Here is a 19,955-nt window from a genome sequence, read left to right on the forward strand (position 1 = left end):
TTCAAGATTCCATTGCTTTTTTCTGCTGAGTAGTACTCCATTGTATAAATGTACCACATTTTCTCAATCCATTCTTCAGTTGAGGGGCATCTAGGTTGCTTCCAGGTTCTGGCTATTACAAACAATGCTGCTATGAACATGGTTGAACATATGTCCTTGTTGTATGTACATGCCATATTTGGGTATATACCCAAGAGAGAAATGGCTGGATCTTGAGGTAGACTGATTCCCATTTTTCTGAGCAACCACCATACTGATTTCCAGAGTGGTCTTACAAGTTCGCACTCCCACCAGCAGTGGAGGAGTGTTCCTTTTTCTCCACATCCTCTCCAACATAGATTGTCATTGCTATTTTTTATTTTAGCCATTCTGACAGGCATGAGGTGGTATCATTTTGAGTTGTTGTTTTGAGTTGCATTTCTCTGATGGCCAAGGATTTTGAGCACTTTCCTAAGTGTCTTTCAGCCATTTCAGATTCCTCTGTTGAGAATTCCCTATTTAGTTCTGCACCCCACTTTTTAATTTCATTGTTTGGTGTTTTGGTGGCTAGCTTCTTGAGCTCCTTATATATTTTGGAAATCAGTCCTCTGTCAGATGTGGGATCGGTGAAGATCTTTTCCCATTCTGTGGGTGGTCGTTTTGTCCTACTGACTGTTTCCTTTGCCTTGCAGAAGCTTCTCAGTTTCAGGAGGTCCCATTTATTAATTGCAGACCTCAGTGTCTGTGCTACTGGCGTAATGTTCAGGAAGTGGTCTCCTGTGCCAATTTGTTCAAGGGTAATTCCCACTTTCTCTTCTAGAAGATTCAGTGTGGCTGGATTTATGCTGAGATCATTGATCCATTTGCACTTAAGTTTTGTGCATGGTGACAGGTATGGGTCTATCTGAAATTTTCTGCATGTCCGAATCCAATTGTACCAGCACCATTTGTTGAAGATGCTATCTTTTTTCCATTGTATAGATTTAGCACCTTTGTCAAAAATAAGGTATCCATAGGTGTGTGGGTCAATATCAGGGTTTTCAATTCGATTCCATTGGTCTATCAGTCTATTTTTGTGCCAATACCAAGCTGTTTTCAGAACTATGGCTCTATAGTAGAGCTTGAAGTCGGGGATGGTGATGCCTCCAGAAGATCCTTTATTGTAAAGAGTTGTTTTGGCTATCCTGGGCTTTTTATTTTTCCATATAAAGTTGAGTATTGTTCTTTCAATGTCTGTGAAAAACTGTGTTGGGATTTTGATGGGGATTGCATTGAATCTGTAGATTGCTTTTGGCAGGATTGCCATTTTTACTATGTTAATTCTACCTATCCAAGAGCATGGGAGATCTTTCCATTTTCTGGTATCTTCTTTAATTTCTTTCTTTAAAGTCTCAAAGTTCTTATTGTACAGATCTTTCACTTTTTTGGTTAGTGTTACCCCAAGATATTTTATGTTGCTTGTGGATATTGTGAAAGGTGATGTTTCCCTGATTTCTTTCTCATTGGATTTATCATCTGTATATAGTAGGGTTACTGATTTTTTTGAGTTAATTTTGTAACCTGCTACCTTGCTGAAGGTGTTTATCAAAGTGGACAGCCTTGTCTTGTTCCTGATTTTAGAAGAAACGCTTTGAGTTTCTCTCCATTTACTTTGATGTTGGCTATTGGTTTGGTGTATATTGCGTTTATCATGTTTAGATATGTTCCTGTTATTCCTGTTCTCTCCAAGATCTTTATCATGAAGGGATGTTGGATTTTGTCAAAGGCTTTTTCAGCATCTAGTGAGATGATCATGTGTTTTTTCTTTTTCAGTTTGTTTATATAGTGGATCACATTGATGGATTTTTGTATGTTGAACCATCCTTGCATCCCTGGGATGAAGCCTACTTGATCATGGTGGATGATTTTTCTCATATGTTCTTGGATTCGGTTGGCCAATATTTTATTGAGTATTTTACCATCGATGTTCATGAGGGATATCGGTCTGTAGTTCTCTTTCTTAGTCATAACTTTGTGTGGCTTGGGTATCAAAGTGATTGTAACCTCGTAGAAAGAGTTTGGCAATATCCCATCTGCTTCTATTGTGCGGAACAGTTTGAGGAGTACTGGAATTAGCTCTTGTTTGAATTTCTGGTAGAATTCTACAGTGAAGCCATCTGGCCCTGGGCTTTTTTTTGGTTGGGAGGCTTTTGATTACTGTTTCTATCTCATTAGGGGTTATAGGTCGATTTAAACTGTTTATCTGATCTTGATTTAATTTTGGTAGGTGATATTTATCCAGAAAGCTGTCCATTTCCTTTAGATTTTCCAATTTTGTGGAATACAGATTTTCAAAGTATGACCTAAAGATTCTCTGGACTTCCTCAGTGTCCGTTGTTATATCTCCCTTTCATTTCTGATTTTGTTAAATAGCATGCTCTCTCTCTGCCTTTTGGTTAGCTTGGCTAGAGGTTTGTCTATCTTGTTGATCTTCTCAAAGAACCAACTCTTTGTTTCATTGATTCTTTGTACTCTTTTCCTAGTTTCTACTTTGTTGATTTCGGCTATCAGGTTGATTATTTCCTGGTGTCTACTCTTCCTTGGTGTGTTTGCTTCTTTTTGCTCTAAAGCTTTCAGTTGTTCTGTCAATTCTCTAATGTGACTTTTCTCCAGTTTCTTCATGTGGGCACTTAGTGCTATGAACTTCCCTCTTAGCACTGCTTTCAGGGTGTCCCATAAGTTCGGGTATGTTGTGTCTACATTCTCATTAAATTCTAGGAAGTCTTTAATTTCTTTTTTTATTTCTTCCTCAACCCAGGAATGGTGCAATTGGGTGTTATTCATTTTCCACGCAAATGTAGGTTTTCTGCAATTCGTATTGCTGTTGAATTCTAGCTTTAATGCATGGTGGTCTGATAAGATACAGGGGGTTATTTCAATACTTTTGTAACTTCCTTCCATTCTTTTAAATAAGTTCAGACATTCTTTTTGGCCACAAAATTGATATCATACTTTACATTTTAGTTTGAATAGTCCTGATAGCTGGTGAAAATATTACTGAAGGATGAAAGGCCTCATGATGACAGCCTGGAGCTGACTGAAGTGAGGCATTGTACATCCCCAGCACTTCTCAGAAAAGTGAAGTTACATCTTTTGGTAAAAATAAACTGTTTGGATTTCTGTAGAAGATATTTGAAGAAGATAGCGTCAGAAGAAGTTTCATGGGTTGAGAATAGTAATTAGTTTATTTTCCAATGTTGTTTGTAATGACTAGAAGAATAGATTCGCCACTGCTCCAGCATAGTTACTAGATCCATCACTGATAGCTGAAAAATTATAAGAAAAATACATAACCTGTTTTTGTGTCATTTTCTACGAATGAGATAAAGATAGTATTTTTCACATAGAAGTGTTCTGAAAATAAACAACATAAACAACCCACTTAGAATCCCACCTGACACCTGAAAAGTCAACAAATAGTTGCTATTAATATTATTAAAATAGCATTAAAAAGTCATGATCAAGACTCAGTACAGTAGCAGGCATAGTTTCTGGTACCTCTCAGCCCAGCACTTGGGAAACTAAGGGGAGAGTGTAAACTCAAAGACAGCCTGACTTCTATAGTGAGTCTCAGGCCAGCCAGCGGGGCTGCTAGAGAAGTGTTATGCAGAGTGCAAAGTAAGTAAATGCAACACCAGCTATCAAGGTTTTCCAGTTTGGTGATACTAGCAATTTGAACTCAGGGCCTTGTGAATATATATAACAACAACTAGAGAAAAGACAATGAATTTCAAAGAGGACAGGATTGGTGGGTGGGGGAGAGAAAGGGAAACAACATAATTACAATACCCAAAAAACCCCTGTCTCAAAAAACAAAAACAACAAAAAATTATAATACCAAAAATAAAAAGTAAAAGAACAAAAATAGCATTTTATCTAAAGACTGTTACGATAAATCTTTCCGCCAAAGGCCACCGAGCCCCATTGCCACTTGTGAGCTTTATGCCAGCCGTCCGCCTGAGTTAGGGCCCAAATGAATACACACAAACTTGTATTAGGTACAATGCTGCTTGGCCAATGACTAGGATTCTCATCTGTTAGCTCAGTCTTAACTATCATAAACTTGTATATTTTATAAGACTTATCTTATCGGACGCCTTATTGGCGTCCCTCCTTGTCGGTGGCTCACATTGTGCCACTGGAGCAGGAACAGAGGGGAAAAGAGACGCTTCCTGTTTCTCCTTCACTTAAATATGAGTCTCCTTGCTATGTTATTTTCTGCCTGGATCACCACGTCTCTACTACATTTCCCAGAATCCTCTTTGACTCCTAGTTCCGTCTAACTTGCTGTCTCATTGGCCAAACAGTATTTTATTTAACAATCAATAAGATAAACATACACAGTACATTCCCCATCAAAAGACAGGCTCATTTATCAGTTTACTTCAATTAGGCCTTATCCAAGCTACAGTACAGTTAGTTGTATTAGTTGTGTGTTCTGTAGCTGTGACCAAAGAACTAAGAAAGCTACTTCACAGGCAGGAAGAGGGTCAGTGGGTACAGAGCCTCTATAGAAGCTTGGGGATGGGGCTTGGGAGCCTGAGTAGCTACATAAGAGTGGTGGGAATGGTGGCCTACCCCTACAATCCCAACCAATGTGCTAGCTATATTCATAGAAAACCCAAAGACACTCTTGTGTTTTTTATTATTTGAGAGTTTCAATTATTATTTTTAAAATGTATTTTGATCATATGCTTTCCCTTCCCTAAATTCCTCCTAAATCATCCTCACCTCAAAAAAAGAAAGAAAATCAAAACATTCAATTTTTAAAAAAGAAAATCAATAAAACAACAACAAAATGGAAGGAAGAACACAAAACCCCGTGGAATCCATTTTGTATTGGCCAACTACTCCTGGGTGTGGGAACTGCCCTCCAGGAAGCTTGATAAACCCAGTGACACTCTATTGGAGAAACTAAATTTCCCTCACTGGGAAGTTATCAATTGCAGATAGTTAGAGATGGGGCTCTGTGTCCACTTCCAATTCTCAGTGCTGGGATTTTGTCTGCTTTGACCATGTTCAGCGTGTGCTGTCAGTATCTCTGAGTTCATTTGTGGACTACTGTGTCCTACTGTGTCTAGAAGCTGCTGTTTCCTTGCACTCATCCACCTCCTCTGGCTCTTAAAATCTTTTTACCTCCACTTCTACATAGATTTCTGAGCATGGAGGAGACAGATTTGAAAATGACATCCCTTTTAAGGCTGAATGCTCCAAAGTCTGTCACTCTCTACACATTATCCAGTTGTGGGTCTCTGTATTTCCATCTACTGCAAGAAGACTCTTTCATGAGTGTCTAGTGAGGCACTGGTCTATAGGTGTGACAGTGTGTCATTAGGAATTATTCTATGTTGGGTTCCTTTGGCAGGGTAATAGTAATAGGTTTTCCCCTAATGCTCATGACCTATCTAGTCTCATGTTCTTTGCTACTTTATCAATGTCTGATACAGGTTCCGTCTCATGGAGTGGGTCTTAAATTCAATCGAAATGTTGGTTAATCCTATTGCATCTGTGCCACTATTTCACCAGTATATCTTACAGGCATGTCTCTGTTGTAAGTTGCAAGGCTTGTAGCTGGGTGCTAGTGATGGTTACTTTTTTCCTAGAGCAGTGTGCAGAGAAACTTCCAGCATCATGAATGCTAGTCACTGGGTGAAGCTTTTAGTTGAATACCAGCTTGACTTCTCTCTGTTCAATGACATAAATACTGTCTTCAGCACTAAGGCCTTACCATCAGGTTTTAGAGAATAACCAAATAGCCCTGGAAATAGCCTGTGATATTTGAGAGGGGTGGGCCATGCGACCTCATTGGCCAATGCCTCAACAATATGTAACCCATTCCTGGCACTAGAGGTTTTACTGGTTGCATAAGATGTCTACTTGGGGCATTGTCCAAACCTTTATCTGACAGAAGTTATTAGACATAAGAGTCTTGATTTGAAGACATACATATATTTTTTAAATGTTCAATGGAATATTTTATCTTTTTATTTTCACTAATAGATTCAGAGACGATGGCGTGGCTATAGGATCCGGAAATACTGCTTTAATTATTATTATTTAAAGGAATACTTGAAAGCTGTTTCAGAGACCAATGATGCAATTAGGTGAGTAATATAAATAACTACTCATGTACTAGTGAAAGTTTACATGGACTATTAATAGTAATTATTATCACTCTTAGAGAAGCCCATGAGACCTAGTGATACTGTGTTGACAAGATATAGCTACATGACTCTGTTTACCTTAAACATTTATTGCCCACATGTTAAAGTTATCATGCATTACTGACTGCAAATTAAATTATTTATGTGTGTAGTATGTGGTCACACAAGAGTTTACTTTCTATAAAAATATCACATAATGGGTTAGATTTATCTGTGAAATGATTCTGCAGATGCAGTCTTCAGTAACCCTCACATGTATTGGGATAAGCAAGGACAATAATGAGAATTTGCTTCTGAAGGAGGAAAATATCATGGACCACATTAAGGGGAGCAGCCTGACACCTAACAGCACTTTTGAGCATCTACTTAGATAGAAGCTGGCTTTAAGGCACCAGAACACCTGTAGATAGACACAAAGTGCGGGAGTCATGCGCTGTTCCGTCAACATGCCCAGAGTTCTGTGTGCTTTCATGTTGCTGTGCTTTGAAAGCCGTCTCCTTCTGTGATACACCTCACTGTAGTGACAGGGTGAACATATGCCTACAGCACCTATGAATGGGGAAGAAATGACCGTTAATGGTTATTGGCACCTACAGAGTTTTTACTTGCAAATTTTGTTTCTTCTACAGTCATTATTTCATTTTACTCCTAAGTATTTTTGGACCAAAGATAACAAGCAGCTGGTTTAAGGTTCTAGCTTTAAGGTGTATCTTCCTTCCTGAGGGCCTCTCTTGGTACAAATCTGTGATTTTAAATCGGTTAAGATATTTAAAGCAGACTTCAGTGCTGCACTCCTAAAATTATTTTCTGTAGTATTGCCAAAGATCCAGTTTTGCCTAGGGGGAGGTCCCTAAAAGATTCCCAGATCTCTTCAGGCTGCTGGCAACATTCGTGTCTCTGCTCTCCTGGCCTGTGGGTGACAGTATCATTTTTTCTTGTTAGCTTTCTGGAATGTAATTCCTGTTGGATATCTAAATGTTTCATTGTTTTTGGTAAGTTTTAAAGAGCTTTGCATTACAAAATCTGCAGGAGAATTGATGGACTTCAAATGTATAATATTAAATGAGGCCACATAATCTCAGAAAGAAGAAAATTACATTCTTCCTCATACGGGGAACCCAGCCAATGATATATGGTGTGTGTAAGCAAACGTGCATGTGAGTACAGTATAGCATGCAGAACAATTCAGGCTAAATAATCAAGGGATGAGGAAGGACTGAGCCAAGTAATGGATTTGAGTTCTCATGTTGATATGACATTCCCTTAAGTTCCTTCTTATAAATTTGTGCACCTTGATTTTAAGATTGTTAAAAATTAAATAACTGTGGCCTAGGGAGACAGTTCAGTCAATAAACTTGCTATATAGGCTTCAAGGCTAGGGTTCAGATGTCCAGAAACCAATAAAAGCCAGGCACTATGCTGAGTATCTGAAAGCCTACACTGGGGAAGAAGATGGAGGCAAGCAGACCTCTAGACTTCTTTGTCGTCCAATCTCGCCAACGGTGAGTCTGCCTGTTATGTCACTTACTGCCTGGATCACAAGACTTCTTTTTACTACATTTCCCAGAATCATCCTGGACTCTTAGTCCCGCCTAACTTGCTCCCCTATTGGCCAAACAGTGCTTTTATTTGTCAACCAATAAGATAAACACATCCACAGAAGAACTTCCCCCATCATCTCCTCTTTTTCTGTCTAAATAAAAAGAAGGGTAACTTATATTTTATAATAACTAAAGAAAACTATAACCATAACTAACTGTCTTCAACTCTTATCAAAGACCACAGAAGGATAATATATAAACTCTAGAATTGACAGAGACATCTTGCTACCTGGACAGTCACCCAAAGTTCCTCTGTAACGTTGGGGCATCCATCTTCAGCCCATAGGCCACAGTGTGTCTGGCACACTTCTCCATTTCAACAGGAACCCTTCAGTACTGTCTTGTTTCGTAAGTTCAGCAATCACTTTCTTGTGGGTCCTGCTTGTTCAGTTTATACAGCAACAAACAGTCCAGGCAAGAGCAGTTTCTTGCCCAAATGGCTAATCTTTCGATGTTGAAGGCAACCACTGTAACGAGTTTCTTCAATGCCCATCTTTCTTTCTGACATAATTGGTGTGCCTGGAGCAGTTGTGTCTCACTGTCAAGAAAAACCCTAAACCATTTAAATGCCATATATACTGTAGTCTTTGAAAGGTTTAAAGAATATCTATCCATCTCAAATACATCTCTGTATATCTAGAAAAGGTAACTAACCTAACTGTAGTTTGTAACTATTATAGGTGACTATATAATCTGTATTTGATTATGCATATCACAAAATTGACCTTAATTTGTGTCAATAAATGGAAATCCATACCAATGTAAAGTATTCATCTCCATATCCTACTCCCCTTTTTTTCCTTTAAAAAGAGATTGACTGTGATCATTACCATTTATAACAACCCCATTTAAATGAAAACAAACATTTATAAACAATATTTGGGAATTTGGGCGTTGTTCATTCCAAATTTCTTCCTGCTATTTGGGGGCAATGTCCATATCATGGGGATCATGATAAAACATGGAAATCTGGCTGTAGTCATCTATGGCTGCATCATCTCAGCTGTTTTGGATGTAGGATCAGTTGGGCCACTGCTTCATGGGTCTTGCTTGATCAAACCATATTAGTCTGGAAGAACCCACAGCTTTTCATTTTCTGTGAAAACACAAGCAAGAAATCTTTTCCCAAGTAGCCTGTCCTTAGACTTAAATTTTGAAGTCAAAGCATTTTTAAAATGTATAAGTTGGATTTTTTTCAGCAGCATTGATAATCAAATGTATTGTAGCTCTTTCCTCAGCAATCAAACAATTTTAAAGGAGCTTCAAGCCTCTGCTTCTTTGTGGCAAACAGAGACCACCCGAGAAAATGCTGCGACCAAGAAGTCATGCTTGTCTCTGTTCTTTTGCTTCTAAAATCCGTTTTAAAGCTTTTGTGAAGTTTTTAAGTGGAAGTTTGTAAACCCACATCCTGACACCATTCTGTAACGATAAATCTTTATTCCATCCACCCGAGCCCCGAGGCCACATGGGAGCCCAGAATAACACAGAGTCTTATGTTAGTTAGTCTTATGTTAGTTTACAATGCTGTTGGTCAGTTGACTAGGATTTCTTATATGCTAGCGTAGTCTTAGTTATCATAAATCTATATATTTTATAAGACTTATCTTATCCAGGACGCCTTCCACTGGTGTCCTCTTCCTGGGAATCACATGGAGGCTCCAGATCAGAGAGCAGGAGCAAGAGCAAGAGGAAGAGAGCCAGGTTGCTGTTTTTTAAAACATTTATTTCATTTTGTATCTCTCTCTCTCTCTCTCTCTCTCTCTCTCTCTCTCTCTCTGTGTGTGTGTGTGTGTGTGTGTGTGTGCGCGCGCGCGCGTGCGCACACACACAGACACACACATATACACACACACAAACTCATATACACATGAGTGCCTGCAAAGTCCAGAAGTGTCAGATCCCTTGAGCTAGAGTAACAGACAGTACGAGCTGCCTACTATGGGCTCTGGGCAAGAGTCGCAGGCACTCTTTACCAGTGAGCCATCTTCCCACCCCCAGTTTGTCATGTTTTAAACACAGAATAGTGCAGTTGAACTTCCCTGAAAAGCTGCTGATGCCATCTCCCCTTTGGTTTTGTGTTGTGAAAGCCACATGAGGACAGGGGTCAACATTGCTGCCTTCAGTGTCTTTGTAACCTTGTAGACTAGCATAGTCTGGAGGTAATATAAGCTGCCTAAGTTCCTAACATGATACATAGTGAAACCATGGTATATTTTTAAGTTTGTCAGCTAGAGGCAGTTTTAAGAATATCATTTTTGTTTTGTTTTTGAATCTTTGTTACCAATTCCATTCAATAAACACTTGTTGACTTTTATACAGGCCTAGTGCTCGCTTAGATGCTGGGATACAATGATTTAAATGAGAAACTCTTGTTAGCCTTAACTACACATGCCTTATAGGAACATATCACGAAAACATATAGAAACAAAAGCAGAAAGTGTTTGTGTTTTCTATGCCCAAGAAATATACTGAGTTTTTAGAATTATCACAAACTTTTATAACACAGTGTCCTCCAAATGTGACTTTGTGAGCTGACTGTCTTCTCACAGACTCCCTGTGCCTTCCGGCTCTGCAGTAGCTTTGCTAACTTCCTCCGTCTATGGTGTCCCTTGAGTGTCTGAGTCCTCTCTGCACCAAGCGCATTTTTCTGCTGCCCTCTGCTTTGTTCCCTGCTTGCTCTTCCTCCTCCTTCCATCTCAGCAGAAAAGATGAATGGCTTAATTTTATAGGAAACTGGAGATAGAAAACCACTGCGAAGTTTGGATTCGTTTATTTGTAGTTTTGGTTAAGTACTGGTGATGGAGAAATTCTCATTCTCTCTTTGCCACACCTAGTTCAGTGTTAAAATTTATGTCTACTAAGAAAGACTAAAGCAAAGACCAGGCATATGCACATGTGGCTTTAGTTATGAGCCAGGTTGCCCTAACTGGAAGTGAACTATGCCCGGGATGGGGATTGCTCAGGAGCCCAGGCATCTGAGGGTGGCCCATCCTTATCCTCACCTGAAACTCCCTGAGGAAATTCTAATCCTTGGGGTCTCTATTACAGTAATGGATTGGTGGGGGCAAAATGATGATGACAGATTAATGTCTACACTATTAACATAATACAGTGATTGACACATTTCCCCATAGCTCTTTGTTCTGTAAGACTACTCAGGTTACTGCTTTTCCAGATTTCTCTTTCTTGATTCCCCCAGCCCCATACAGCCTTTTCTTATTCTTCAGGCTTTGTTGTTTGTCCCATCTTTCCTCTTATTTCCAGGTTCCTCTTGCAGCTCCAGTGTTCCAGCTTAGCTAACTTTCAAGTTCCACTTGGGCTATTCACTAAAATATGTCATTTTTTTTTTGTAATAGCATCTCCATGCATTATTGTCCTGATTTTCCTTAGCTAAAAAACCCTTCCATGTTTTCCTAAATCAAAGGATATTATACTCAAGTGATGAATAATGACGCTGTTCTCAGATGTAAAAGCAACATGAGCATGCCTAATACCGCACATGAAATGCACAAATCGTTCCTCCCTCCATCCCTAAAACCTCTAGGTATCTCTTATTAAGTAGGCACAATCTAGTTTAATGTGTTTCACTCTAGAGGAATCAAGTTACATAAGCATGTATGTGTATGTCCATCGGTTTTTGAAAAAAATTTACATCGTCAAGATTAATCCTTGACTTATTTTTGTACTTTGAGTATTATTCCAAACTTAAGGAATGATCTTCTATTAATGGCTGTTTGGTATTATAATTCATAATCTTTTCAACAGACCCTCTGTGACAGATACAATTTTTTTTCTGCTGTTATGAAGACAGAGCTATAGAAAGCATTCTTCAGTGTGTCTTGGTTTTCCACAGCCCTTCTTTCTTGGGTAGAAACATTAGGGTATATAGTTATCAGATTCTTCAAAAACTTCTATAAGGAATTTGACTGATTGAAATATTAATAATACATCAGATTATATATGTATATATGTTTGTATTGTATACATAATCTGTACTGTATTTGTGGTTAAATGAACCTCTCATTTAGCCTTCATTTAAAATCTTAATATTTAAGTAAACTGCTAAAACATTATCTGCTAAAAAGGCAACACACTCATAATAAATATGATTCATATAAAAAAGAAATGTTTGCATTTGCTTTAATGTTGTATCCAGGTGTCCTTTTGCTTCTCTGTAAATGAGACCTTCTTCAAGTTATTATAACATTTTATTTATTGAGAGAGAGAAAGACATAGGTGGGGTGGGGATCTGTAATGAGAGGTTCTGGCCCATCTGGTCCCATAGCCATTGAGCCCCAAAGAAACACATGGACGGCATATTAATTATAAAATTGTTGACCAGTGACTAGGGCTTCTTATTGGCTAGCTCTGTCTTAATTATTAACCCATTTCTATCAATGTATGTATTGCCATGAGGCTACGGCTTACCGGGTAATGTCCCGGCACATTGTTGCTCTTTTGGCAGCATCTTGACTCTGTCTAGCAGACTCACTTGGCCCACCTTTCCCAGAATTCTCCTCATCTCCTAGTCCCACCTATCTTCATGCCTCATTGGCCAAACAGTGTTTTATTTATCAACCAATGAGAGAATCATATACAGAAGGACACCCCCATTAGGGGTCAGTGTCGGGGAGTGCACACATGCCATGGTGGTGCTGTTGGGGCAGTCAGAGGACATCTTTGTGTACTTGGTTCTCTTTCCACTCTTACCGAATCTGGGCATTGATCTTGGTCAATGAACTTTTGCAGCAGTCACCTTTGTATGCTGAGCAGTCTTGCCAGCCCCAAAAGAGAATGTCCCGAGTTTCCATATTTAACTATAATTGGTGTATGGAAATGTTATCTGTGGAGCTGGTGAGATGGCTCAGTGGGTAAAAGTGCTTGCTGCTAATCCTGATAGCCCAAGTTCAATCTCTGGAAGCTACATGAAGGTAGAAGGAGAGAAGGAACTCCACATACTTATCTTATGTTGTGTGTGCGCGCGTGTGAGGTTGTTTATCTTCTTCCAAACTTATTTTTTCTGTGTCCCACAGCATTAGGTAGAGTCTTTGCCCAGTGCTGACTAAGATGGGGTGGGCATATCATGTTGGTCTTCATTTGAGAAGGGAAACATGGCCTTTTGCAAAAACAAACAATAATTGTTGAAAAGTGTTAGTTCTCAAATGCAAAAACTTCATGAATTTAATGAACATTTCAGATGATCTGCACATACTTTGGATATTTTTCAACTACCTTTTCTGAATTTATTGTGATTGTTGATTTCCCTTTTATTTAAAATAGCAAATTTAAGTCACATTTACAATATAAGCGAGTATGTTGCCAGTATACTAATTGAGACATGCAGAAATCAATTCCCACAATGGTTGGCATGGCAGACTGTTAGTTCTACAGACGTCTACTCTGAGGTTGTTTTGTTCTTTGGTCAGTTCCTAAAATATTAAAGGTTTTATTTAATTTTGATGAATAATCAAGTCATCTGCATTTATTTTTTGTAATGATGTTCTCTGTTCTATATGATTTTGCATTAACCATACAACATTCCCTTTAAAACTATTTGTAGCTTGTATTATTTTATAGCCTTTTGTTCTATACATTTCTGCATTGCTGTATTTTAAATATATCTCTTTACAAATATCATTAGGAGTTTTTGTTTGTTTGAGACAAGGTCCTGCAACTCACTGTGTAGACCATACTGCCCTAAAACTCACTGAGATTCACCTTTTTCTGCCTCCTGAGTTCTGGGATTGATAATGTGTGCTACCATACCCAACACTAATTAGGATATTTCTATTTTAATTTTGTGTCTTTGCAAATGTCTTTTTTCATTATGCATTTGGTTTTGAGACAGGTCTTGCCATGCAGCTGAGGTTGGCCTCGAACTCTTAGCAGCTCCCAGCTCAGTCTCCCAAGTGCTAGAGCCACACCCGTGCACCACCTCACCCCTAGTAAGATTTTTATAATAAACTTCAGTTGTCTGTACTCCATCATCAACAAGATTGCATTCATTGATAATATATTACCAAAACTAGAAACTGGTGCCTATCACTTGCTGATGCAGTCCTTGACAGTAGGTTTTCACAACGTGCTGTTAAGTGATGGTGAACTGCACATGACTGATGCCCATCCTCACTCAGTGTGTGTTTGGGCGACTTCCTTCATGCTTCTTTCTCAGCCATTCTTATCTGCTGCTCTCTTATATTCCTTCCTTTCTGTGGTTTCTCCTCCTCTCTCATCTTTTGTATTGATTTCTTTTTTACCCCATGTCTTTCCACTCCATAGACTTAGGAAATAAGACTTCTACTTTCATTCCTTATGTGATTAACTTTGAAATTTCATCCTTAACAAACTCCAAAGTTAATCAATACTCCTCTTTCAAATAACACAAACATTATTGGAGGGGACTGGAGAATGTTTTGATTTCCATGCCCATATAGTTCAATATTTCAGTCCTGTCTCTTATAACTCTATAAATTAGGCATTGTTTTTCCTACTTCCTATGAAAATGCCAGGTTTTTGTTTGATCCCTTCTTACACTCTATCTCATTACTGGGATTATTCCTTTCTCCCTGAAACATTATCTTTATAAATCACTAGACAAGATACAAGATGATATCATTAAGTTTTTGAAGTGAAGTTACAACTTAATTTGAACTCAGGAAAGCTACTTTTAACATACATGTTTCTAATTTAACAGTTATTTTTCTGAACACTTTGAATAAATGATTTCCCTGTTCTCTGTTTTGTTTCACTTGTTCTTCATTGATCCCTATTGACCATCTCTCTGTCTCTGCATATTTATCTGCATGGGCTATCCGTCTTAGAATGGAAACTGTCTACTGATTTTTTCTTTTTTAATTTTTAAAAAATTTTATGTACACTGGTATTTTGCCAGCTTATATGTCTGGGTGAGGGTGTTGGGTCCTCACTGGAGACACAAACAGCTGTGAGCCACCATGTGGGTTTTGGAAATTGAACTCAGGTCCTCTGGTAGAGAAATCAGAGCTTTTAACCGCTTAGTCATCTTTCAAGTTCCCCTACTGATTTTTCTTTATGTGGAATTGAACTTCCAATATTTAGACAGGCATAAACTTCGCAAATTTTTCAATGTATTTGTTTTCACTTTCAACCCCCTTTCCTCATTCAGGCCCTCCCAGCTACCCTCCCTCAAAGCCCTCCAGTGCAGCCAAGTCTATAGCATTTTTCTCTGACTATTGGTGTGAGTGTGCATGTGTGTGCACATGCATGCACACGTGTATGTATGTATGTGTACATTTGCTCAGTCTTTTTTTTTTGGTGGTGATGTGTATATGGTTGCAATATGGACCATTCTATACTGGACAATCATGAAGGGGGGTCATCTTTGAGAGGTTAATTCTTCTCCTACCAGTCATTATTTCCTATGGTTATTTCATAGAGGTGGGACCCCTGAAATTTACCCTTGTCCATATTAGCATGTCCATTAATACTGCCATTACAGCCATTTCTAGGAAGTACTATTTCACAGCAGAGTTCCTGGTATTCTGGATCTTACCATTTTTCTACCCACTTTTCTTCAATGTTTCCTGAACCATAGAGTCAGGAGCCTTGATACAGATGAATCCATTGGGACTGGGCTTCCCGTGATTCACTAATCTCTACATTGTGTCCAATTGTGGTTTTCTGTGACAGTCTCCGTTTGCTGTAAAAAGGGGCTTTCTTGGATGAGGGATGATAGACATATTTGCCTGTGGGTATAAGGACCAGATTTAGGATGTAGGTAAGATTGTGCTGGTCTTCTAAACTGATGGTAGCCAGTTCTCTACTATGATCATGAAGGTACTAGCTCCAGGAAGCTGGCCAAGTTTTCTGTACCAGGCAAGCTTTCCCTCCTGTTTGATGAGCCTTAAGTCCATCAGACAGAAGTTGGTAACCACCAGCATGTGAGGGTCACTTACTTCACCTCTGCAGATACCTTGCCATGCTGTTCATTATTGTGTTCATGGGGGTCACAGCTGGATGGGACTATTTCTTCTTTCCCTCCCTTGGCGCTTGCACTGTATTTCTGGTACCATTTTCTAGACAGTAAAGAGGCCTTCAGGTTAGATTCAGTTTGGAGACTCCAGGTCTGCAGCAATAGAAGGTGTCTTCAGCCTTCAGAAGGCAACCGAGGGCAGCAGCAATAGCCTCATCAACTATTCAAAAGAGGTTTCTCATGCTTAGTACTTTGCTTTTTATTAGTCTGTGGTTCTTAAGTGGAGCATTAGCATTGTCAGTCCAAGTGGCAGAACTTTGTCACATTCATTGTGTATAATTTTGTAAATACAAAATAAAGTGATTTCTTGAGGCATTATCAAATTACCTTGTTATTTCTCTTTCTCCATTTCTTTTTTACTTCCCCTCCCTCTTTTTCCGTTTCCTCTTTCACACCACCTGTACCCTGCCATTCCCCTCTTAAGCACTCTTCTCCACATGGTCCACATTCCTAAAGTGACCCCATGTCATATACTCACATTCTAAAACATGGAGCTTAGAACCACACATGAGAAAACATGAGGCAGTTGTCTTTCTGGGTTTGCGTTACCCCACTTAATATAATCTGTCCTTTGTCCATTTATCTGCAAATTTCATGATTTCTTTCTCTTTTTCCTACTGAATAGTGTCCCATTGTGTATGTGTGTCACATTTCCACTCTCCATTCATCAGCTGAGGGACATTTAGGTTGTTTTCATTTCCTGGCTATTGCAAATAGGGCAATAGTGAACATTGCTAAGCAAATATCCATGTAAGAGAATGTCGAAGACATAATAGAGCAGTATAGTATATATGGAAGATTGATTTTTAGTTTTTTGAGAGTTCTCTGCACTGATTTCCATAGTGGCTGCAAGTTTGCAATCCTACTGCCAGTAAGTGTGGGCTCTACTCTCCCTATAACCTTGGCAGCATTGTTGTCCATTCTTTTGCTGATCTTAGCAATTCTCACTGGAGTGAGATGAAATCTCAAAAGTTGTTTTAATTTACATTTCCCTAATTGCTAACATTGCTAAACACTTTTTTGAGACATTTCTTAGCCATTTTTATTTCCTCTATTGAGTATGCTCTGATTAATTTTGTCATGTTTTTCCTTGACTGTTACTCGAGTTCTTTGTATATTTGTCATATTGATCCCCTGTCAGATATATAGCTGACAAAGTTTCTGTTCCATTCTTTGTCTTCACTTGGTGGTTTCCTTCCCTCTCCAGAAGCTTTTCAGTCTATGGGTCCCAGTTGTTAATGGCTGGCCTTAATTCCTGGAAAAGGGAGTCCTATTCAGAAAGTCCTTCCCACTGCCCATGTTGTCTTCTAACAGCTTTCACGTTGAGGATTTTGGTCCATTTGGATGTAACTTTGCACAGGGTGACACATAGGGGTCTAGTTTATTCTGCTTCACATGGATTCATTTCCCTAGCACCATTGGTTAAAGCTGCTGCCTTTTCTCCAGTGTATTTTTTTTTTTTTTTTTGCCTCTCTGTCCAGTGTCAGGTGGCTGTGGGTACAAGTGCTCATGTTTGGCTCTCCATTTTATCTCATTGGTCTACATGTCTGTTTTTGTGCCATATTTTTATTACTATAGTTCTATACTATATCTTGAAATCTTCAATGGCAATCCCCCCTATTATTTATTTATTTAGCTCAGGATTGCATAAGCTATAGTTCCATATGAATTGTAGGATTTTTTCTGTTTCTGTGATGAATGTTTTTTGGTATTTTGATTGGGATAGCATTTAATATCTAAATTGCTTTTGGTATAACGATTATTTTCACAACATTAATTCTTCAAATCCATGAACTTAGGAGGTGACTTTCCATTTTCTAGTGTCTTAATAATTTTTGTTTTGAGAGTTTTAAAGTTCTCATTATAGTAGTCCTAGGTCATCTTATGTTTATTTCACAATATTTTGTTGTCTTTCATACAGTTGTAAATGGGAGTCCCATGTCTGTTTCTCAGTTTGTTTATTGTTGGTATATAGATAGGCTACTGATCTTTGTAAGTTGATTTTGTATCCCACTACTTGGATGAAATTGTTGTTTCTAGAAGTCTTCTGGTGGAAATATTTTGGGATTTCCTATGTATAATATCATATGATCTGCAAATAAGGACAATTTGTCTTCTTCTTTTTCTATTTGTATTCTTTAATTTTCCCTCTCTTGCCATATTGCTTCAGCTAATGTTACCAGCACTGTAGTGCAAAGGAATAGGACAATGGATATCCCTGTCTTCTTCCTGATTTTAGTGTGATTACTTTGAAAGATTCTCCATTTAGTGTAATTCTGGTTATGTGTTTGTCATATACAGCCTTTCTTATATTGGGGTATGTTACCTTCAGTCCTACTCTCTCTAGGACTTCTATTACATAAGTATGTTGGATTTCTCCAAGTATATTCTATGCATCTATTGAGATAATTTTTTGTCTTTAAATGCATTTATATGATTTGTTATATTTTTATTTTATTTGCTGACTGTTGAACCATCGCTGCATTTTGGGAATAAGTCAACTTGATTGTGGTGAATGAACTTATTGATATGTCCCTGTATTTAGTTTGCTAGTGTTTTATTGAGGATTTCTGCATCTATGTTGATGGAGTACAGGTTTTTAAACTTTCTTGTAAAACACAGACAGATGGATTTTTTTTAAATCTATTCAGGTAGCTCATGTCTTTTTATTGGAAAATTGAGGACACAAGCATTTAAAATTATTATTGAAATGTATTGTAGATTCAACTCTTGTGTGTGTGTGTGTGTGTGTGTGTGTGTGTGTGTGTGTGTGTTTGTGTGTGTGTGTTTGTGTGTGTGTGTGTGTTTCCTGATTTGTGTTCTTAGTTGTGTTTTGTATTTCATTCAATTTTAGCTTGGTTTGCTTTCTTTCTAGAATCTCGTGTCTGTGCTTCTTTTCTTCAGCTTGGAGTATTGCATCTAGTATTCCATTCAGTATATTTTAGTTTATTGGATATGAATTATTTTAGGATGTTTGTGTATCATCTAGAGATCATCTAGAGTTTTTCTTTCTCCTTCCAGTCTGGCAGACAGTTTTGTCAGATACTATAGTCAAGTCTGGCAGACAGTTTTGTCGGGTACTATAGTCAAGTCTGGCAGACAGTTTTGTCGGGTACTGTAGTCAAGTCTGGCATACAGTTTTGTTGGGTACTATAGTCAAGTCTGGCAGACAGTTTTGTCGGGTACTATAGTCAAGTCTGGCAGACAGTTTTGTTGGGTACTCTAGTCAAGTCTGGCAGGCAGTTTTGTCGGGTACTATAGTCAAGTCTGGCAGACAGTTTTGTCGGGTACTCTAGTCAAGTCTGGCAGGCAGTTTTGTTGGGTACTCTAGTCGAGGTTGGCAGTTGTGGGCTTTTGGATCTGGTGCACATTTGCTCTAGGCTCTCCTGGCTTTCAGAGGTTCTTCTAAGGCACTGGCTGTTATTCTGAGGGTTTCCTTAACGTATGACTTGGTTTTTCTCTTGAAGCCTTCAGCATGCTTTTGTTCTGTATACTTAGTGTTTTAACTATGATATGCTGTATGGTATTATTTTCTGGCCTTTCTAGTTGGGGGTGCTGTGTGCTGCTGGTATGTATGTAGTTATGTCTTTTCTTAGTTTGGGGGAAATTTTCTTCTCTTAGATTCTTCTCCCTCATCTGTGCCTATAATTAGAACATTTGATCTTTTGGCCATGCCACCCATTTCCTGCGTGTTCCTTTTCTATGTTTTAATTTTGTTCATATTCTTTGATTGTTTGATTAGATCTTCTACTTTAGAGTTGTTTCCATTTTAGAGTTTTGGGGTTGTTTCAGTGAAAGTTCTCTCGGGAAGCTGCAGTCAGGCTGACAGCAGGAGCTGCTGTCTGTGTGAAAGCTGCAGTTAAAGGCCAGCTCCATTTCACCCTCATCTACAGGTGGTCCCTAAGGCCTTTGGCTGTTAGCCACTGATGCCCCTTAGTTTCTTGTTACATAGAGCTCTGCAAAGCAGTTTATAATGTGGAAATTTTCTGCCTCTGAGCAAGAAAGCAAGGATCAAGATAGCAGCCAAGATGGAAGCCATATCTATAACCTCATACCCAGAGTGCCACACCATCGCTTCCATTGTATCCTTTGAAACAGAAAATATGGTCCACCCTATAACCAAAGGAAGGGAGTGGCACAAAGACTGAGTTCGACTAAATT

General features: G+C 38.6%; 1 protein-coding gene across 1 annotated transcript in view; it reads left to right on the plus strand.

The window, feature by feature from the left end:
* Positions 1 to 19,955, plus strand: part of Spata17 (spermatogenesis associated 17) — a 175,061-nt gene that overhangs the window by 38,234 nt on the left and 116,872 nt on the right. The window contains 1 exon segment of the mRNA XM_027418736.2: positions 6,019 to 6,122. Within this exon segment, the coding sequence (XP_027274537.1) occupies positions 6,019 to 6,122 (104 nt within the window).

Source organism: Cricetulus griseus, chromosome 5, assembly GCF_003668045.3.
Source record: "Cricetulus griseus strain 17A/GY chromosome 5, alternate assembly CriGri-PICRH-1.0, whole genome shotgun sequence".
Classification (NCBI taxonomy): Eukaryota; Metazoa; Chordata; class Mammalia; order Rodentia; family Cricetidae; genus Cricetulus; species Cricetulus griseus.